This window comes from Ambystoma mexicanum, chromosome 6q (genome assembly GCF_040938575.1).
Source record: "Ambystoma mexicanum isolate Mex_15411 chromosome 6q, UKY_AmexF1_1, whole genome shotgun sequence".
Taxonomy (NCBI): domain Eukaryota; kingdom Metazoa; phylum Chordata; class Amphibia; order Caudata; family Ambystomatidae; genus Ambystoma; species Ambystoma mexicanum.
Window position 1 is genome coordinate 349,457,429 of NC_090937.1, and position 22,634 is coordinate 349,480,062.

A 22,634-nucleotide genomic window follows, 5' to 3' on the forward strand; every position below is an offset into this window, starting at 1 on the left:
CCATTGCGTCTTGAGTGACCACTGCAAAGTTCTCATCCGCAGGCGAGCCTCTGGCACCAGAAGAATGCAGGATGCCATGAGGCCGAGCAACCTCAAGAACTCGAACGCTGGGAGCGTCTGGGCATGCTGAAACTTGTGCACCATCTGCTGAATATGAAGAGCCCTCACCTGGGGAGGAAAACACTGCCCCAGGGAAGTGTCGAGCAATGCTCCGATGTACTGGAGCCGCTGTGTTGGCGTCAAATGGGACTTCTTTAAATTGAGGGAGAAGCCCAGCCTGTGAAGGGAGTGGCAGGTGACGGACAGATGATCCAGGACTTGCTCGGGAGAGCTCCCCCTGATCAACCAATCGTCCAGGTAGGGGTAGACGTGAATCCCCCCTTGCCTGAGATGCGCTGCCACCACCACCATGAGCTTGGTGAAAACCCTCGGGGCGGAGGTCAATCCGAACGGCAGGACCCAAAACTGAAAGTGCGAGTCGCCAACCGCGAACCTCAGGTACTTCTTGTGCTTGGGATGGATCGGCACATGGAAGTAAGCATCCTTGAGGTCGAGTGACACCAACCAGTCCTGAAGCTGACGGGCCTGGAGGACTTGAGAGAGAGTAACCATCTTGAACTTGTCCTTCCTGAGGAGTTTGTTCAAACAACGCAAGTCCATGATGGGTCTCAATCCCCAGTCTTTCTTCGAAATCAAAAAATAAGGGGAATACCATCCCTTGTTCCTCTCCGCTACAGGCACCAGTTCTATGGCGCCTTTCTCCAGCAGGGCTTGAATTTCCTGCGCAAGGAGCAGATCCGGACTCTGCAAAGAGAGGTTCCCCGGTGGATTGTCGCGAGGCCTGTGCCGAAAGGGAAGACAGTAGCCGTGGGTTATGATCTCCAGAACCCACACATCTGAAGTAATGGCTTGCCACTCTACAAGATGCTGCGCCAGCCTTCCCCCAACCGGCGAACCATGGGACATGGCCTCATGACTGAGTGGGAGCGGCTGCTGCGTTACCTGAGGGCAAAGAGGAAACTGCCCGAGCGGCCTTGGCACCACGGGTACCCTGTCGTCCACCTCTGGTACCCCTGCGTTGGCCTCTTTGACTGCCAGCTCCTCTCGCTTTACTGAAGGACGAGTAATAGCGAAAGGAACCACCCCTCCACTGCTGTCCCCTAGGACGAAAAGGCAGAGGTTGGCGAACTGCAGCGCCCAACGACTTCGCTGCAGCTTTTGAGGTCTGCAACCTCTCAAGGCTCTCGTCAGCCCTGCTGCCAAAAAGGTGTTCACTGTCAAAGGGCATGTTGAGGAGCCGGGACTGCACATCAGGAGCAAACCCCGACTTCCGCAACCACGCAAACCTGCGTATCACGGTGCTCGCCGCCATGGACCTACTGACGTATTCAGCTAAGTCCAAACCCGACTGAACGGACTCACACATGGCATCCTTACCATCCTGGACCATAGCAAGGAAACCATCCCGTTCGTCCCCTTCGGGAATATGTTCAGCCGCTAATGCAACACAGTTCCACAGAGTGTGTGTGAAACGAGACAAGGCACAAATGGAGTTGGCCGCCTGAAGCGCCATACCACCAGAAGAAAACACTTTCTTCACCCAGCCATCAAAACGTTTGTTGTCCCTATCAGGAGGGATGGTAGGGTACGACGCCTGCTTTGCCGGGGCCGTGGCTGCCTGCACCACCAAACTCTCCAGAGTGGGGTGCCTGGTCAAGTAGCAGGGGTCGCTACTGGCTGGACGGTATTTTCGCGACAAGGACCTGCCCACCGCCGGGAGACTCTCCGGAGCAGTCCAAGCCGCCGCCACCCTTCTCTGTAAAGACCATCCCAAGTACTCAGAAACCCTAGCCATAAGGCGCCGGTATGAGGAATCGGCATGAGAGCCAGGCTCAGGCCTACAAAACTCCACCTCCGGAGAGGTGTCCAGTCCACTGGCATCATGCAGTGACTTCCTCAAATCGTCAAACTGACTATGGCCCGAGACAATTTCATCTGGAACCTGACTAGGAACCAGGCCATCAGAATCCTCATCTGCCTCTGAAATATATTCCAGGTGGCGAAAAGAAGGCACCCAGGAGTGCTTGCTCTTAACCAGAGCCTTCCTAGGGGGTTCCCCCGTGCCACGGGGTACCTCCGACACGAAAGGCGTCGATGGCGTCGAGCGAATCGGTGCCGGCGTTGAGAGAACAGGCATCGGCCCCGAGAGGATCGGCGTCGATGTCAGATGCAGCGCCGCCAGCATCGACACAGCCCTCGAAGCCGGAGCCCCGAGCGTGTCCTTCGACGACCTGAGCGTCGACGGCTTCGACGACTTCCTCAGAGCCGGAGCCTCGAGAAAGCCCGTTGACGCCCTCGACGCCTCAGACGTCGATGTCTTACTCGAAGACCTCACAGGTGCACACGGTCTCGAACGCATCGAGGACCGGGACCTGGAACGGGTACGTCGAGAACGAGTCTCCTTGTCCGAACGGGACCTCTCCCGTGACTCATGCCGACCACTCTTGCGAGCGGTGTCTCTCGACCTCTCACGACCGACCCCACTCGGGGGCGCAAACGGCTTAGTACCCTGCGACTCGAGAATCGCCAGCATTTTCTTCCCAAAGGAAGCCCATTCCTCCGGCGTCGCACGGCTGGTGGGGTAAGCGACGTGCCGGGCAGAGTCCTCCGAAGAGGACCTGGAAGACGACCGGTGTCCGCGCATCCGAGAATGCCTCGAAGAGGCTGAGGAGTGGCGAGACCGACTCCTAGAAGGAGACCCACGAGACTTCCGACGACGCGGAGAGTCACCTCTCGAATCATCCGTCGAAAGCCCCGCAGACTTCGACTTCCGGGGCTTGGACACCCGACCTACTGACAACTTCTTCTTACGTTCGCGTAAGGCTTTGGACGTGAGCGACTGGCAGTCGATACAGTCATCCGTGTCGTGGGCCTCCCCGAGGCACCAGAGGCAGGCGTCGTGCGAGTCCGTCACCGACATCTTGGACCCACACTCCCCACACTTCTTGAAGCCCGGACGCGGGGTCAAAGACGAAGTAGAAGACATCTTCACACGGAGGATTTTCACAAAAACGAACAGGTTCGAAGAACCGAGTAGAACAGAACTCCAAAGAGTCGAGGCGTTAACCGAGATTCACGAAGCAACACGTTCGCGGAAAAAACGGAACTGAGGCTACGGGCGTCGTGCGTCCTACTTATCACATCGGATGACGGACATCGGAGGAGGTCCTCGACGCAGGAAAAAAGTTTCCGAAGCAGCACAGCTGTGGTGATTACATGTCATAGATATGGAATACGTCGGAGGACCCAATCCCCTCGAAACATTACTACATATCAGGCAATACATCTGTGAAGTTCTGGAAAGCAGCCACTGGTTTTGACTCCACTTTGGGGAGAGTTGATTTTCACTGTGGATTCATCACAGGATCTGGGTCAAGCACTAGTATTTGTGAGAGGTCTAACAGGGAACTGTGACACCGGAGTTAAGAGCGAAGAATTCATTTTGCAGTTATGAGCATTTGTCTTTACAGTGATATCTCACACTTCTTAATGCTGCTTAGCATTCAAGAAGCATGCTGCTCCTAACCCTTTGCGAAAGGGTTCTATTTGGATGCAGAAACCACATTGTCCAACATTAAGAAGATGGAGCAAATCGGGCCTTTCCATGCATGGTCTTGACTACAGGAATGCCAGTATCCCTGTGTGTGCTGCAGTTAAAGGAAATCTGGGTGCTGAGAATCAAGATGTAGCCTAACAACCAACTCTTTCTGCTATTTAACCATTTTTTCTGTGGTCTGCAGCCCTACAGATAAGGGGCATATCAGCCACTTTTACTGATTAGAAATAGGCAAATGCGCTCATAAAACCAAACCAGAGAGCAAAAATACTCCCAACAAAAAAAGAGGAAACTGGCACATCGAGCCTGCGTCCCCTCCCTCCCCTTTGCTTTCACCCAAACAGTCCCATGGATATGTTTGGATCAGTAGTGCACGTAGTGCCACTGGAAGAAACCATTACTGCCTTACACGGGCAGGTAAAACTATCTTTTCATGTGCATTAATATCTAGGTGGCAAGAAATATTTATTAGAAAACATTTCTTGTTTGCGGCAATAAAGTATTTTTATTTGCTTACTACAGCTGCGAGCAGGACTTATTTTTACTTCTTAAAAACTAAATTTTACTCCCAACTTTACAGAAAATAGTGAGTAAACTACACCCAGTTAAAAATCTCAACTGGCGCACCGGTAGTCTGAATCTCCTACATGTATGTGGCCCCGGATGGTTAAAAAGACGTGCAATGGCACTGAACCTGCAAAAGAGGGACTGTCGCTATCAAATATGGTATACCACACGAACACTGATACTTTAGATACCCCAAGGCGTATATATAACATGGCTGCACTTGTAGTAGTCAGGACTCTCTCCAAGCAACCTTTGAGTAAGACCGTATCCTTGATTCGCAAGCAATATCCAACAGAATGGTGATTTAAAAGCTCATTTCATTTCCTCTGCTATTCACACTATGAACAAGAAGCAAAGTGGAGACTAACTATTAACAACTATGCACAAGTTAGATGGCAGGGGTTATGGATGACTCAGCCTAACCCCCGGCACCACCCCAACCCATTTTGTAGATACACACACACACTACCTTTCTGCACTTCAGCACTTCTGTCCCCAAATGCTCTTTTTTGAGCCTTGCATCCTGTAATGTTAAGTTATGTTATTTGGCATTTATATAGCACGCTATATCATTGGTATGACCTGGAAGCGCTGGTAGTTGAACGCTCTCGGGGACCGTAGTCCAGGTCAGTTGAGAGTGTAGGGTGTCGAAGGGTGCACCAGTTAAGCGTGCAGCTGATGTAATTGCCTGATGGTAGCTGCATCCTAACATTAGGTGTCGAGGTATTGAAAAAGGTTGAATGTGTGCAGTCTGGCGGGTGGACACCAAGACTGGGTTCTGGCTGCGTTAGGACTGTAGGACACGTAAGTGTGCAGCTGGGCTGGTTTGTCATGGGATAGAGCTGTGTTTTATTAGAATGATGAGGTGTTTATAAGGTAATGTTCGTATGTGGGAAGCTAGGCCGAACTGATTGAGGGATGTATCTGCATTCTGATGTGTGATGGTGTAGAGTAGAGAGTAAGCATAGTGATACGGGAGGAAAGTTTGTTTGGAGTTATGATTTAAAGAGATAGACATTACGCAATTCAGTCATGCGGTTGCTTATTTGTGAATGAATACGCAAATTCAGTGATGAACATTGTTTGGGTTTTCATTGAGCATTAGTCATTGGGTTGCTAGTGTTCAATAGCTTCAGTTGGTCATGTTTGGCATCACGGAAAGAGCCACGTTTTTAGAGCTTTGCGGAACGTCATAGTCTTCGTGTGACGGAAGCGAGTTTGACAGAGTTGGTGCCAAGGTTGAGAAGGCGGCTCCTCCGATCCTGACAGAGTTAGAGTTTGGAGTCACTGGAAGGAGGGCAGTGCTAGATCTTAGGATGCATGATGGGAGGTATGGTTTTATCTTTTATTGTAGGGTTTAAGGCCTGTCTTGTGCACTGCTCGGTGAGTGATGCATAGGGTCTTGAAGGTGGCCCTTTGTCCGACTGGGAGCCAGTGGAGGGTTCGGAAAGCTGGTGCAATGTGGTCTCTTTGGCCCAGGACTAGGAGCAGTTTTGCAGCAGTGTTTTGGGCTTTTTGCAGTTTGCCGAGTTGGCATGCCGGGGCTCCTAGGTATAGCGAGTTGGCATAGTCCAGTCTCGACATCACAATAGACAGAACTGCAGCAAGTCTGTTCGGGTAGCAGAGGTAGGGAAAGATGCGTCTGAGAAGTGAGGTGATAGTGACAGCATTTCGACACATTGTTGATCTGACGGGAGAGGGTTAGGCCTGAGTCCATACTGCAGCCACGGCTTTTTACTGTATCGGAGGGGGCGCAGGGGGGCTGAGGGACAGGGGCCACGGGAGCGGATGTGGTAGAAAGGCAGTATTGCCGCACACCACAATTTCAGTTTTAGCAGGGTTCAAAAGGAGGTGTTCCATCAATCAATATCGCGAAGGCAGGCATCAAGGTCGGGACGGGGGTTGGTGCTAGACTTGGAAATTAGGATAATTTGGGTGCCGTCAGCGTAGTTGTAACAGGAGATGTTGTGCACGCGGATGATTCCAGGTAGAGTGGTCATATAGAGGTTGAACAGGAGAGCAGACCGGCATGCTCCTTGGAGTACTCCACTGTTCACTGAGCGAGCAGTTGAGGCATAAGGGGAGAGGAGGGTTATTTGTTTCCTGTTGCTGAAGGAGGCGATCCATTTGAGAGCAGTGCCTCGGATTCCTAGGGAGTGAAGACAGTCAAGGAGGATTGAGTGGTTAACAGTGTCAAAGGCTACAGAAAGATCGAAGTGAAGGAACAAGTTACTTACCTGTAACTGTTGTTCTCCAGCATGGGGCTGGCATGGATACACATGCTCATGAATATTCCTTGTCAGGCTGGGAATACTCTGTAATAGACAGTCTGGAAATAAAACAAACTGTTTTTTCTTTCTCCCATAAACCAATCACTGAGCTTTGGGTCATACTGCCCCCAGCCAATGACTGCCCTCTACCTAAGGCCCCTCCTCCCCGCTGCAGCCATCTTCAGATTTGGTAGCACGTAGAGTGGCAGTAGGACCAAGAGAAGAGCCGCAGAGGGGCAGCCGGGAGGGTTTGCATGTGAATCCATGCCAGACCCATGATGGTGAACAGTTATAGATAAGTAACTTGTTCCTTCTCCAGCATGGGGTCTGGCATGGATTCACATGCTCATGAATAAAGAATACATAGCAGTACACACATGACCAACCACCTGAACTGGCAAGGCTCAACAGAAGCAATCTCTTGCCGCCTTACCACGCTCACCTTCAAGCGAACAGTTTGCGCAGCACTGCTTGGCTGACTCTGGACTCCTCCCTGGAATCCCTGTCGATGCAGTAGAATCTCGTGAAGGTGTGCGTCGACCTCCACGTGACATCCCTGCAGATGTCCAGCATGGGCACACCAGACAGGAACGCCGTAGTAGCAGCGATCACTCTGATAGAATGGGCTTGTCGGGCCAACCGACAGCCAGGTAGTGGTCGGTTGGCCAACCGGTGACGGTGAGTGATGGAGCCGGAGAGCCACCTGGAAATGGAAGCCTTGGACAGGACCTTCCCATGGTTCACAGGACCAAAGTTCACAAACAGCTGAGGTTTTCTGGAAACTCTTTGTATGGGCCACATAAAAGTTCAGCACTCTAGCCACATCCACCGAGTGCAAAGTCCTTTCAGCCGCCGACGAAGGAGTCAGAAAAAAAAACACAGGTAACACCAAGGGCTCGTTTAGATGAAAGTCCAACAACACCTTGGGCATGGAGGGGTGTGTCCGCAGCACGACCGACATCTAGTTGAAAGTCAAGTAAGGCTGTTTACAGGATAGGGCCTGGATCTCACCCACTCGTCGTGCAGAGGTAATCGCCACGAGAAAAGCTGTCTTCCAGGACAGAGACTTGAGTGGGACAGAATGCATAGGCTCAAACAGGGTTCCCATGAGCCTAGTAAGTACCACATTGAGCTCCCACAGCGGGGCCAGAGCCTTCACTGGTGGGAACAAGCGAAATAGTTCCTTGATGAATTAATTGACTAAACGTTGCGACCAGAATGAGGATTGTCCTGGGGATCTGGTGTAGCGGGAGATAGCCGCCAGATGAACCTTGATCGAGGTGTGAGCTAGCACGATTTAGCCAACAACAGCAAATATGGAAGTACTTGAGGGGCCGTGACCCTCAGAGGGTCGATCTCCTGCGAACAGCACCAAACTGTGAATCTCTTCCATTTGAGTCCGTAGCATTTCAAAGCAGAGGACGCCCTGGTGAGTACCTCCTTGCAGTCTGCTGGAAGATCGTAACCCCCAAATTCTAATGCCGCAGGAGCCAGGCCTTCAGGTTCAGCAATACTGGGTCGTGGTGCAGAATTGCGCCTCCTTCCCTGGCGAGAAGATCCGTGACCACTGGCAGCTTGACGTGAGGCGACGTTGACATGCTGAGAAGATCCGGGTACCAGATCTGCCTCAGCCACGCATGAGTGACGAGGATCATCCTGCATCGGCACCGTCTGATTTGATTGATGACTCGAAGAAGCAACGGCAATGGAGGAAACGCATACAGAAACAGGCCATCCCAGGGGAATGAGAATGTGTCCCCCCATGCTCCCCGGCTGGGGAAACCTTCTGGCGTATCTCCAGCACTCTGTGTTCGCCGTTGCAAACAGATCGATCGGGGGTTGCCCCATTTGTTTAACAGATTGTCCACTTAGTCCTGCCAAAGCTCCCACTATTGGCATGAGCGTAGCTCCCTGCTGAGAGAGTCAGCAACAGTGTTCTTTACTCCTGCCAGGTGGAATGGAATGAGGAACATCCCCTGGGTGATGGCCCAGTGCCACAAGTCCCGCGCCTCCCTGGAGAGTGCCTGGGATATGGTTCCCCCCCCTGCTTCCGGATGTAAAACATTTTGGTGATATGGTCTGTGAAGACCCTCACCACCTTGCCCTTGAGGGATGGCAGAAACGACTTGAGGGTCCACAACACCGCCCATAGTTCCAGTACATTTATGTGTAGCGTCTTCTCTTCCGCCAGCCACAGGCCTCTGGAGTGAAGGCGGCCGGTGTGGGCTCCCCATCCTTTCAGAGACGCATCCGTAGTGAACGTCTCCTGGTACGGGGTGTGGGGGGCTCTGGAAATCCGTGCCTTCTGGCGATATTGGAGCGTTCCATCTGATCGCTCGTCGGAACTCCTCGTCGAGGGTGATCCCCGTCCTGGAAGCTTCCGGACATCTGGACACAGCAGGCATCGAACTCCTGTAGAGGCCGCATCCATAACTTGCAGAGCCGAATCCAGTAAATGCATGACAACACCATGCCGAGCAGCGACTTGATGGTGTTCACCTTGGCGATCTTCAGTGCCAACAACCGTTGCACCATGCCCAAAATGGCCGATATCCTTTCCTCCGACAGTGACGCCAGGCATGACACCGTTTTGAGCTTGGATCCCAGGAAAGGAGCGTTGTGCGATTGAGTGAAGCAGGACTTTGCACAGTTCACCGAGACCCCCTGATACTCCCCAGGCCTCCCTCTTGAACAGCTTCCCTGAAACTTGAGAACTATCTCCAGTTCCGGAAGCACCTCAAAACCTTCCTTTGCCTTCTGCTTTCTCTCCTCCTCTCCCCTGCTGAATTCCTGGCTGAAACTGTACTGGTTACCTGGCCACCCTCTTATCTTGGGCCCAGGACACCTCCACCACCAGCTACACATCTGCACTGCCTCCCTGGCAACCCCTGCAGTTGAGGACTGTTTCTGTATCCCTACAGTCCCCCTCCAGCACTTGACACCCGATGCCTGGACTTACCCCTGCACTTGCCACCAGCTGGCCCTACTTCTCCTATTTTTATTTATTCTATTACCACATGTACTGCATTGTCCACACCCACCCTCCCACTCCGCACTTTTCCCTCTTTCCCCCTTCCCCTGCACTTGCGCGATCTGAATGACACTTCGCATAGGCGTGTTGCGCCTTGAAACACTTGCGTATAGGCATGTTATATATAAATGCCATATCATCTGTCAGAAGACGGACAGTCCGCTCTGTGTGTCTGACTGCAGTGTTTTGACTTGGCCCGGATGAGCAAGTCATCCAGGTAGGGGGTAAACGTGGATCCCTTGCAGTCGCAGATGGGCCGCCACCGGTGCTAAGCACTTGGTGAAGACTCTGGGTGCCACCTTCAGCCCAAATGCAAGGGCCTTGAACAAATAATGCTTCCCCTGAACGATGAAGCGGAGACATTTGCGGTGTCCTTTGTGTATAGGGACGTTTCAAGAATGCATCCCTCAGATCCAATGACGACAGGAAGTCCCCCTCCTCCAGCTGGCCAAGCACGTGCTGCAGTGTGACCATGCGGCACTGCTAGGACTTTATGTATTTGTTGAGCTGTCGTAGGTCGAGAATGGTCCTCCAGCCCCTTACCTTGAGTATACTCCAGGGCCCTGCAGTCGCTGTGGAACCAGCTCTATCGCCCCCTTCTGTAACATGGCCCAAACCTCCAGCAGCAGCTGAGGGACGTGGGTTTCCTGCCACACCACCGGTGGTATTCGCAGGCACTTTTGTTTGAATTCTAAGGTGTGTCCATGGGCGCGAGCGTCCAGCACCTATCTGTCGGTGGAGATGGTCTCCCACACGCCGACAAAGTTCGCCAGTCGGCCTTCCACCTGCGTGCATGGGTGGGGGCCCTATGTCCTGGCCGGTTCAATCTTGCTTCGAGTTCAACGGGCCGCCTTGCGGTCCCTCGACGACGTCCGCCCCCAAAGGCCTTGGAGCGACCCCTGTTGGCTTCCTTGGTCGAGGAATGGGAGGGTTGGCGGTAAGAAGACAAGCCCCCCACAAAACCCTTCGATGAGGGGATTGATTATCCTTCTGAGGAACAAAAGGACAGTCTGAAGAATCTTCTGGAAGCCTCCAAGAAGAACACTTGACGAAAACAGCCCTTGAGGGGCGCTGAAAAAGCCGAAAAACGGATCCCCGTTAGTCGGAAAGATGATCGATGGAGCACAAGGGCTCGATTGACCGGAAAATAGAGTTTAATGCTCAAAAAGCAAAAAAAAAAAATCAGCAAAATGCTTGAAGAACAAAGCATGAGGACTCCCAACACTTGAACGGGCAGTAAAAATCTGAAGATTGCTGCTAGATGGGGGGCTTAGGTAGAGGGCAGTCATTGGCTGGGGGCAGTATGATCCAGAGCTCAGTGATTGGTTTATGGGAGAAAGACAGTTTGGAAACAAAACAGTTTTTCCTATTACCAAGGATTCCCAGCCTGACAACAGGGAATATTCATGAGCATGTGAATCCATGCCAGACGCTATGCTTGAGAATCAATGCTGCGCAGCCTTCAGAGTCTGCAGTGACCTTGAGATCATCCCAGATCGATGGAGTGGTTTCAGTTCCATGTTGCGGTCTGAAGACCGATTGTGCGGTGTCGAGGAGGCAGTGGGATTCTACAAAGGAGTGGAGCTGGGAGTATGCAGTCTGGTCAATGAGTTTTGTGAGAAATCTGTTGGAGACCGGTCTGTAATTCTTGGGGTCAAGGGATATTTTTTTTTTTTTTTTGGAGTGGCGTGACATGGGCTACTTTGAAGGCATCAGGGAAGATGCCAGAGGTGAGGGATTCATTTAGAATGGCTCTTGCATGTTCTCCGGCGTAGGTAGATGAGAATATTTCTTTCAGGACATTGGCTGGGCAGGGGTCGTGGGGCGACCCAGAGGGTTTGCGGGCTGATAGAATGTCAAGGAACTGGTCTCTGGAGATGGGTTTGAAGGAGTTGAAGGTAGGGAAAATGGGCGTCGGGCAGTGGGATCAGGAGCGGTTGGCGATTGGGGGGAGAGGAGGGACAGTTTGGAGTTAAGGGATGTCTTGTCAAGAGCAGGGCTGTAGAAGTGTAGGGGGAGGGAGTCGCAGAGTGATTGTTTGGGGGTGGATTGGGTAGAGGAGCAAGTGGGTCGGACTAATTCTGATATGATCATGTGAAGTTCTTCACTGTGGTTGCCAAAGTTCAGTATTTGTTTATTGTAATAGGCTTTTTTGGGCCTTTCGGATTTCAGCTTTGTAGTTACGGTGGTGCAGGGCGCACATGGATCTGCTGAGGTCGGTTTTAGATGCTCGCCGTTTGCAAGTTATTTTGTTTTTTGGCATTCCTCAGGAGGGGCGTGAACCATTTGGGCAATTGTCCATTGCGTGAGGAAGCGGGGGGAGAGGGATTAGTGAGTCATTAAGCCATGAGTCAAAGGAGTCGATGGTTAAGGCTTTATCGCTGGGTGGGGGGGTGTTGCAGGGGCGAAGAAGCAGGGCTTTGGCTAGGTCTGGCAGGATCTTGACTTTGTTCCAGCATTTGAGATCCGGGGGCCAGGGGGGAGCTGTAGGAGGAGGGGCAGGGGTGTGGATATAGAAAGGGATGGCATAATGGTCGGTCCAGATGAGTGGTTTGGGACGGGATAAATAGACCAGATCATGAGCTGAAAATTGCATCAAGGCTGTGCCCACCTGAGTGGCTTGGACCTGTCGTATGGTGGGAGAGGTCAAGCGCATCAAGACTGTCAACCAGCGGATGAGTAATGGGGTTGTTGGGAATATGGAACAAGATATTGAAGTCTCCTACGAGTGTAAGAGATGGGTGATTTATTTGAATGATGGCTATTGAATCACAGAGGTTGTTGGCGAAATGTCGGTCATATCCAGGGGGTCTGTAGATGAGAAGGAAGCTGTGGGTGAAGGTCGGTGGCAGAGATAGTTTTACTAAAAGGGATTCACAGGAGGCCATGCAGTTATGGGATTCGACGAATGAGACAAATGACAATTGAAGAGGACTGCCACTCCGCCCCCTCTGGAGGGTCTATTGTGGGCAATGAGCAAGTACCCAGGGGGTAAGGCTTCGTGTGCTACAGGGGCGAAGTCGGAGAACCAGGTTTCGGTGATAAGAATGAGGTTGTGCTTGTAAGAGGATAGGAGGTCAAAAATGCTTTGTCTGTTTCTTGCTACTGAGAGGGCGTTGAAGAGGATGTAAGTGATTTTGTGTTTAAAAGAGGGTACTTTTAGGTCAAGTTGACAACTGCCTTGCTCCAACCGATAGCCAGAAACATTTATTGAGGTAGAAGGAAGACCAACTTGACAAATGGGCTTGCAGGTCCAGCCAGAGGATGGTACCGTTGGCCAAAAACACGTAGCATACACTTAAAATGAATTACAGATTGCTTTGAATACGAACATTTTCAACTTACTTGACTTTTTTCGGTGATTGCTGCTTAAACCATGTTCTCCGGCCCATAAATCTTTTCAGCTACATGTAACCTTAAGGTTCTGCACCTACTTCACCCTCAGCAGGTGGCCAGCATCTTCAGGATTAACGATGCTCCGGATTAAACAGCAGCCCAACCCTGGCACTCTGCTATCTGCAACGCACTTCACTTCGATTGCAGTCTTCTGCCAGTGCCACACAGTGGAAGTTCAAAAGGCCCAGTAATCGAGTTGGGCAGGCAGCCCGACATACTACCTTGACTGGGGCAGTCTGGTGGATGGCTGGGACCTCAGTCTGGGGGTCAAGGAGAAGTACCGAGGCAGTTTTTGCAAGGCCATACTCTCCCCATTAGTCAGATCTGCTTCAGCCACCAGCTGTCCACTTCCTTTCTCCTAAGAGAAAACTCTTCTGTGAGTCAGCTTCGTATGACCCCAGAGGCCATCCCCACCCCTCTCGTCCCCCTGTGATGTTCCCTTGTGCCCCCCTCCCTTCTCGCACACAGGCGTTGCATGATCTGCTTGATTCTTCTACCCTGCTCCCCCTCCCCTCTGCCCCCATCCAGCCTACTTCTGCCCTGATACATTCTGGTTTCACCATCACCGTCTTGTGGCCAATGCTAGATTTGACTTCTATGGACTTCATTGATTCACGGTGCGTCACCCTTTCTCAACTCTCAAGCTTGACTTCCTTTGCATCCTGTACTCATGATGGCCCTGAATCATGCTGTTCCCATCTTCATCTTGTATCCTGGCTTGCAACATTATGTGTTACTACTGACGTCTGCAATTGTATTCGCTCTCCCCTCTTACTTCTCCACTCTTTTTGACTGCATGATCTGTTCTCTCCTCCTTTCCCTTCTCCATTTTCTATCTCCTCCCCTGACTTTCTTCTCTGCACTTTATCAGAATTGTCCCTGGACCTAGTAAGATAGCAACCTCGTCTGTCTCACCCCCCCCCCTCCAGCACCATCTGAAATGTTGTCAGGCCTAGAACGATAGTCGCTTGTTTTGTCCCTCCCCCCCCTTTCTGCAGACCTCTCCCTCACCTTTTGTTTTTTTTTCCGGCTCTACCAGAAATGTCGTCAAGCCTAGTACGGTAGTCACCTGTCTGTTTCAATTTCCTTGCCACTCTCCCCCTCCCTTCCTCATCTATGTCTTAGCTCTTGCATTATCTCAAATGTCGTCAGGCAGAGTACGATAGTTAATTTCACATTCTTACTGTCCATGGCCTGTAAGAATGTCATTATGTTTTGCCTTGTTCCCTCCCTTGCTTTGAAGCTCTTTGAAACACATTGTGTATAGGCGCTATATAAATAGACTATCATATCATGATCAACTCGCAGCAATGTAGGAGGTGGTGACCCAGGCTTGATCCCTTTGTCACAGCAATGAAACGAAACATGTCCAACTTTTTTCACATTTAAATACATTAATCTGCTCTCCTCAAATAGAATGCATACATTTAGCTGATCAGCTTCCAATCTTCTCATCTTTATTACACAGTGCATTTTACCAGTAGCTGCGACAGAACTGAGGGGCTTGCTCAAGGCCCATTTACAGTATGATGATTTTCATTCTTTGCCTCATCCCTTGATCTAAAAATCTCAGCCCATTTTAATTACAAATTGTATTACAAACATGACACTATGCCTGCGCAGAGGCAGCTCTCCTGCTTGCAAGGGCCATACGCATGCACACTAGATCCTTTAGGTGACCACATGTTTATGTGGGGAGTGGAGGTTACACAAGTACGCAGGATTGTGTGCCCAACAATCACAAGTAATGGTTGGAAATGCACAAATCATCTCAGGAATCAGTCAATGAAGCGCTTGAAGTAATATATGTTGTCCACAGGTAATGGATTGTCCTGGTCCTATCAGCAAAGAGTGATCATTTATTGGAAGAATACCATCTAATGGCAGTTCTTGTTAAACAAGATGATATTCGTGGGCATTACTTGTGCAATATACCAGTACAATGTAAACTGCACCCCCACATCAACAAAAAAGAAGCGCGGACAAAGTATGAAACAATCCAAAACCAATAAAGCTCTATGTGTGAATTGTTATCTAGTATCCGAAGGTCTCAAAGTTATGTAAATTATGGAAAGGACATTGCTAGTTGCCCTAAAATATTTATTTTGGAACATAAGCCTTCTGCTATTTGTAAATTCTGGGCTCAAGTATGGAGGGCCTGTTGATTTCACACTAATATTGACACACAAAGCTTATTCAAGGCCAAAATGTGCTGGATGTGGCAGGCACAAGTTATTTTAAAAGTGGACTTTAAAAAATGTCTGCGCTATTTTAGCCACTGATAATGAAATGTTTGCATTACTCTTTAGCCAGTGGGTCACGCCCGACCAGCATGCCACAGATTTTTTAAATCCATCTTCTCTAGAGAGAGCCACCCGCTGAGTCTAGGGAGGTGAGCCCACTCAGCAAAACCCTCCATTGTAGTTTTGGAACGTGGGACCTCACTGGGAGAGACTCTGCTTTAGGGGGTGGAACAGGGCTGCATTCCCATGGGGAATTCCCTATACCAAAGGTCTTTGGTGCCTACATGGGATTACATATTACTGGCAATATATCTATGTGTTCGGTCCAAGGTAATGATGAACATTCCACATGCTTGAATACTGGTTGTCAACAATACGTCCCTTCTGAATACCAGAGCAAGAATAAAGGGCCAACAAACCTCGAATGGAGGAGCAGAAACCAACACTAATGTGTGTCTCAGAGCGAGAACATTGGCAAAGTGAGAATCCATGCAGACCAGCGGAGTCGGCTGCAGCGCTGCAGGAGGCTGATGCCAAATTCCAGACAAACTCCAGACAAGGAAGCGCGTAAGTCCAGAGAAGCAGAGGCAGCGCCGCGCAATGTGGATCAGGAGGGGCGACCATGTGCAGGACATGGTGGAACCGGAGCCCGCAAACAGAATCACTCTCGGACCAAGAGCCAGCAGAAGAGACAGCTGAGATGAGCAGAAGCCTTAGACTGCTAGCAACCAGAAGCGAAGAGCGGCATGGCGTGGAGAGCGCTTCCATCTCTTAGGAGACTGACCCTCACTGGAGCAAGCACCACAACACAGCAGGTACGCAGGTGTAGGAGGGAGGAGAAGCAAAGAGAACGAGCAGGGAAGAGGGAAGCACTACCCTAGCCCCATCTTGGGTTACAGGGACCGGAGAGAAGAGGGAACGAGACAAGGAAAAGGGTTAGAGGAGCCCAAGAAACTAGAGCAGCATGAACCTCCAGAAGGGTCACACAGCCCCAAGAAAAGTAAGAGCCAGAAGCAGAGGGGTCACTGGAACCCTAACAAACTAAATTACATATTGGGTACTGGAACGTCGAAGGAGACAAAGGGGCAAAATAAGCATTTCAAAGAGCATACATCAAGGGAGCACAGGAGCACCCAAAGGTTGATTGAAGTGTGGCGAGATCGACCAAGTTGGTGGAAAGGGATTAGGGAAATATCCTTTTCCACATAATGAAGTTTGGACATTTTGTTTTCAGGCACTTTGGAGACGTTTGAGGAACTTTTGGTACACTGACGAGATCTGTTTTGGTTGAGTGGAACATTTGTTGCTTCTAACCATTGGATCCAAGTCCAGGAGGGATTCTAGAGACAGCCAGAGATACCTTTCTGAAAGACCAAAAGTACAGGGCACTCAATTTATTTCTTTTACGTTTTGCTAAGTGGTAGGCCCAATTTAGAGGATAGGTTTGGACCGAGGACTATTTTTACTTTTGATTATAGACAAGCACCTTTGTTTAGTAAGGAAGGGGACTCCCTTTTAGTAGGCGTTTTTCATTTAAATGAAACTACAGCCAAACATGTGCTCTGTTCAGAGTCCTCCTTCTGGCTTGTCACAATGCCCAAATAATGATCTTCCACGCTGCTCTTCATGTGTACCATGGTCTAAAAATACTGCATCTAAGCAGCCGTACGCAATTACTATATGCTAGGGGTTATAACACGCAAGGAAACACTTTGCAGTAAGGTTCAATGCTTTAAATTTCAAAATACAGAAAACGTGAAATATGCAATAATGAATATGAAATACCCTTGGTCTATGCATCATAGATACAGTGTCCTGTGGGCAACACACATCATAGTATTGTGATGAGCAATATATAACAAAACCTCTTGCTGGAAGCAGAAAGCAAACCATAAAATGGTTTCAGTGAAATCAAGTGAACCAAATGTGTATGACTCAGTTTCACAGACAAACGGAATTTCAAGGTCTTGTTTTGGGCATAATAACTGGATCTTGGGAATTACTGATTGCAATAGACATTTTGTAACCACCTTATTTCATTCTGCACAACAAATCAAAAACATTCTAAAATACCAAATGCTTTCTGAAAAAACAAGGGGAACTTACCAATTGAACCCAATATGACCAAAATGGTTATGATCCAGACGAGGACCATAGAAATGTACCGGATTATAACCATCAAAATCATGGACAGCACTGCAAAGAAAAAAAAAGAAGAAAAGAACAGTAGAATCAGTAAGAAGTGCAATTGTTATCATGTAGATACAACAGGCTATAACTGGTGTAACATTTGACTTTCGGTCACTTCATAAACTGCTCATTGTGACGCGTTAAATATATTTCTATTTGAAATGGAATTTAAATGGTAAGTGAAGACAGTAAGTGAAGACAAAAAGCACATATGAATAGGTAGGCACCCATCTTGTTAGTCTGCATATGCATACAATACATGTGGACATTAAGCAAAACAACTTGGCTCAATAATATGAGCAGAAATATGCAGAGATAAAACCAAACATTACTTTCTAGACAAGCCAAGCTGTAGGTGCTGGAGAATGGGTTGGACCTGGATGCTTCGTTTGCAAGGGCTCTCCGATTCACAGGCCACTTGCAAAAGTGAGAAATGCAATTGATCAGATTGTGCACTAGACCTGTGGGATTTGACTGTGTAAGTCACAAAACTGTAATGTATGAAAAATGTACACATTTAACCAGGGGCACCATCCAAGATAAAGAACAGTTCTACAAACTCCATCTACTTGCATTCAGATGAGATGGCTGTCTTGATAATAAAATATCAAAAGATGAAGCGCTTAATTCCCAAGAACCAGAATTGTAAAGGACCTTATTATGGCCTCTGATACATAATAGCTGATCATATTCCAGATCTGCATGCTGCTTCACTTTGGGAGGCTGCAAGTACATACAAGTGTGAAAGAAACGAATTGTGTGCAGTAAGATTCTGTGGTATATGAATGTGCCAGCAAGGTCAATACTAGCAGTGCAAAATGTCCTACCACAGACTCAGACTTCTATTTGAGTCCAGTGGGCACAGGAGCACCATATAACAGGGGTAGGCTAGTTGCAAAGTGTTTTAAATGCACCGTATAGCGCCATATGTACAGCAACATGACCCTGAAATGGCCAACTGTAATTGGCATAATTCTCTCATCAAAATCTCGATCAACTCTACCACTACTGCGCACTTTGCTGAATGACATGGCCCCATTCTGCCATCACAGCCTTCATTGAGGAACCGCCATGGAACCCAAATAACAGAATCTAGTAAATACTTTAAAAGACCACAACAATTCCTTGAGTTGTGTTTCCTTGGTTATCTGGTGTCTAGCTCACTGGGATAGTCTGCTGGCCAAGGAAGCCTGAAGAACCAAGGCAATTAAAGTATTAATCTCATGATTTTCAGGTCAGAATTTATTTTCCTTTTCTACTCCAAAGAGGCTAGGTAGCAAGCAAAGTTTTTGGTCCGGCCCCAACTGGTTGATTATTTCATGCCAGACAACTGTTGATCTCTGCAGACTTCCCTATCGATTGTATTTTACCGACATAGAACACTGTAGAGGATCTTATGGGGAGAAGTCACCTGGTTGCAGTCAGTATTTGACATGGTCGTACATCTTGCTGTGCCTAAGCATGCATGGCATTTGCAGTTCCAATTCCCTAGGCATGTTTTTGCTTTTCAAGCATCAGATATGGAACATTTTGAAATAATGTTTTTATTGGGATTGCTTGGGTGTGGTCAATAAAGTGGGATGAAAAAAGCGTTGGTTCCTTAAAGCATCAATATTTATTCAGAGGCTTGCCCTAAGAAACTATTTCAGGACTTTACCAGGCAGGGCCTATGTCATTAATGGTGTGTCCTAACCACAGTGCAGTGGACTTTAATCGTCTGTTTTAATTTGAGACAGATATGACACATTTTACCAACCCAGTATTAGTCTTTCTGGTGCTTGTATATGTTAAGTCAAAGGCAATGCATATTCTGCCATCTAGGGATAGTTCGGGAGTATTGCAAGTGGATAACTAACTGAAAAGCTTCAATTATATTGTTTGCCCAACATAAGGTTGCACTGTGGTCAAAATGAAGGCATAGATGGAGATGGGAGAAATCAAATTAAAAAAACACACTTCCATAGAAATAATTAAATATTATTTGGACATAGATTTTTTCAGCCCAGGGAAAGGTTTTGAGCTTGGATGGTTTCAATGTTGGGAGAGCATTGCCGTCTACACTTGTGGGACAGTGTTCGACTCTGCTCCCTGCTGGAGGTCCACGTCTCTTGCAGAGACGGTGGCTGATCAAGGGAGACTGGATTCCCTTCACCGTAGATGCCTGGGGTTGGTTAGCAGGGCAGTTCGCAGAAGCTACTCCTCTGTTCAGGACAGTACCTCCCAGGCATGACATCTGCCTCACCTTGCCTTCAAAATACACTCCGATCTTGTGCTGGATGCTACACGAAGCGGTACCATGCATGCATCTGTTTATATCAGCAGCCAATATGACAGTTTCCACAAGTACAAAATAAAGTCTAAAAAGGAAATGGTGCAAGTAGCTAAACAGATTATCAATAACTCAAATTACTCTTGCCTTTGCCAATAGAAGACCAGCCTCATTGGCCTAGGCATGCATTTGTACTTTTTTGGAAAAGTTAGTTTTTTCTTGCAGACTCATCTAGCCCTGTCTCAGTAACACCTTCAAATTACTTTCTCAATAGTAGAATTTTGCACAGAGTTACCAACTATTTTATCCAGAGAGAAGGTATTCAGACAATTTTGCAGGGCCTTGGGGACACTACAGTATAACCAGGCCAGCATCCTGGTCTTGTGAAAGGGGGTATAATAGCCCCTCAGCTGGGAATGGGAAGCCTACAGAGGTGTAATGCCTGTCAATTCAGTTTTGCCTTTGTTGTTTTAGCACGCTTCTGTGCAGTTCCTCGCTTGTCTTATGCCATGCCTGAAAAATATGCTCGCCAGGAGCTTTTTGTTTCAGACATAGCAAAGACACCTCAATACTAAAGCAGCACAAACAGTCCGGTGCCCTCCGATTTACAGAGCCAAGCTGAGACCAAGACTCGTGTGTGAGGAACAGCAACCCTTAGAGCTTTGGGACACCAACATCCCAGACAGGAAAAAGGAGGACAGGAGCAAGAGTACACAGACCAAGCAGTGTCATGTGCTCCAGCAACTAGACCCCCAGAGACAGTTTACTACATAAACAAGGACCCTGACATTACCATTGGGAGGCAGAAGAGGAGGCAATTGAACTACCAAAGACTTGTAGCATCCAACGTTGCCTAAATGGTCAGCGGTTGACCTGTGCAGAGAAAGGGGGCATGGATTATGCTACTTTTAAAAAATTTGGTCAAACCCTGAGGGGAAAAGGCAGGACCCGATTGGACAGGAACAGATGCGCAATCCAAAGGGGTATAAAAGACGGAAAAGAAACCAGGAACTGTGGGTTGTTCTGGTGAGGTTGGTGGAGGAGGTGAACAAAGACGCACAGTAGGACGGAAGGAGTGGCGGAGTGTGGAGGTGGTGTTTTGTTGTTGAATGTTGTTATTAAATTTGTAAACCATAAACAAAGAACAACAAACTCAAGATATACATCATTTGTTTAACATATGTGTTCATCAACTCCAACTACTACCACATAACCTACCTCTCCGCGTGGCCTATATAACCTATTTAGTCAACCAATTTCTCTTCATGCACCAACATCCTCCAATTTCCGCTCAGTCTCCCCCACACTTATATTAGCAAACAACGTTACCGTTAGCGCTATCCATCTTTGTATATCTATTCCTGTCTCTGCGTTTTGCACTCCGAGTGCCTTCTCCCATACCATAGTCTCTGCAATACACCACTTTTCCAGTTCTTTCCACTACCTTATCACACTCTGTTCTTTCGTATCTTTCCACCTCATGGCTATACTGCATTTGGTCACTATATACATCAGGTCTTTGAGTTTGTTCAGTGGTTTATTTTTCACGTTTTTCTAATATCGGCCTAGCATGCAGGCCTCCCGTGTCAGGACAGCCAAGCCTATGCCTCCTTGGTCCACCTTATCTGCTACCTTCTTCCAGAACCCCTGTATTACTAGGCACTCCCACTGCCTTGTATTTGGGGCATTCTGGTCTTCCGGCCCCTTTAAAGGTGGAGCTAACAGCAGGCATGAGGTATGCTCTCTACATCTCCATATTCCTGCCTCAAGTACACTGACATGGGTTCTGCCACCAAGATGTAGAACATCAGAGACAATGGGCACCTCTGTCTAGTGCCTCTATATAGTTGCCACGCCTCCGAATACAGGCTTCCCATCTTGACCCTGGCCATTGGTTCCGTGTATATTATTCATACCCATTTCATGAACAGCGGGCCAATCCCCATCTTCGTCATTGTGGCATACAACCAGTTCCAATGTACCGAGTCAAATGCCTTTGTCGCCACCAAGGAGGCCACTGCGCATTGCGAGACGCGATCCGCTGTGCTATAGATCACGTGGTGGAGCAGTCTAAGGTTCTCCAAGAGGTTTCTCCCAGGCACATAACCTGTCTGAATCAGCACATATATCACCCGTTGGAGTCTGTTAGCCAAGATAGCCATAAGGATCTTGCAATCTTGGTTTAGCAGGGTCAGAGGCCTGTCGGATCTCCATTATGTGCTTATTTTGTCTGGCTTGAGCAGCAGCACTATCAGGGCTTTTCTCATGCTCAAGGGCATTGTCTATTGCTATTGTCTGCAAATACCTCGTTGTACAACTTGGCCATCAACAGCGCCAGTGTATCATCATAGGCTTTATAGAATTTGCTTGGGAGCCCGTCCATCCCTGGTGCTTTCCCCGTCCCAAGCCACCACCAGCTGCGGTGTTATGGGTGCCTCCAGCGACTCAGCCTGGAGACCATCTAACCTGGGTAAAGTTATCTGTCCAAGAGCATCATGTATGTCCTCCTCCGTGCCTCCCTGGGGGTCCGCATATAATGTCTTAGAATATTCAGAGAATACTTATAACCGCTTCCGTGTGCACTTCCTCCATATCTGTGTTCCTAATGGAGCATATCTGAGTCCTGGTGACATCACGTTTGCACAGCCATGCCAGCGTCCTACCAGGCCTATCCCCTTGCACATTACTACTCTCCAGGTATTTTGCAAAGTTAAACTTCCCCAACCTGTCCCATTGTGCTAGGCCTGTTTGTTTCAATGCAATTATTTCGTCCAGGTGTTCCTTGCTTGTCAAGGCCTTCCGCTCCAACTTTTTCAATTCCTCCTCTGTCTTCACCAGTTCCCTTACTAAGACTTTCTGCACCCCGCCTGATTCCGTGATCATTACCCCTCCGATAACCACTTGGCACACTTCCCAGCAGTACCCACGTTTTGCATACTCCCCTCATTTACTGTAACATATTCGACAGTGCTTTTCCTGACGTGCTCAGCAAAAGCCATATCTTTTTTAATTTTTTTATTTGTATTTAATCAAAAAAGATTTTTTACAAAGA

At 48.6% G+C, this 22,634-nt stretch overlaps 1 protein-coding gene across 2 annotated transcripts in view; it reads right to left on the reverse strand.

Annotated features, from left to right (window-relative positions):
• Positions 1-22,634, reverse strand: part of SLC44A1 (solute carrier family 44 member 1) — an 889,643-nt gene that overhangs the window by 180,521 nt on the left and 686,488 nt on the right. For both annotated transcript variants that reach the window (XM_069630839.1, XM_069630838.1), the window contains exon 7: positions 17,230-17,319. In XM_069630839.1, coding sequence (XP_069486940.1) covers positions 17,230-17,319 — 90 coding nt within the window. The remainder of the gene's footprint in view (positions 1-17,229; positions 17,320-22,634) is intronic.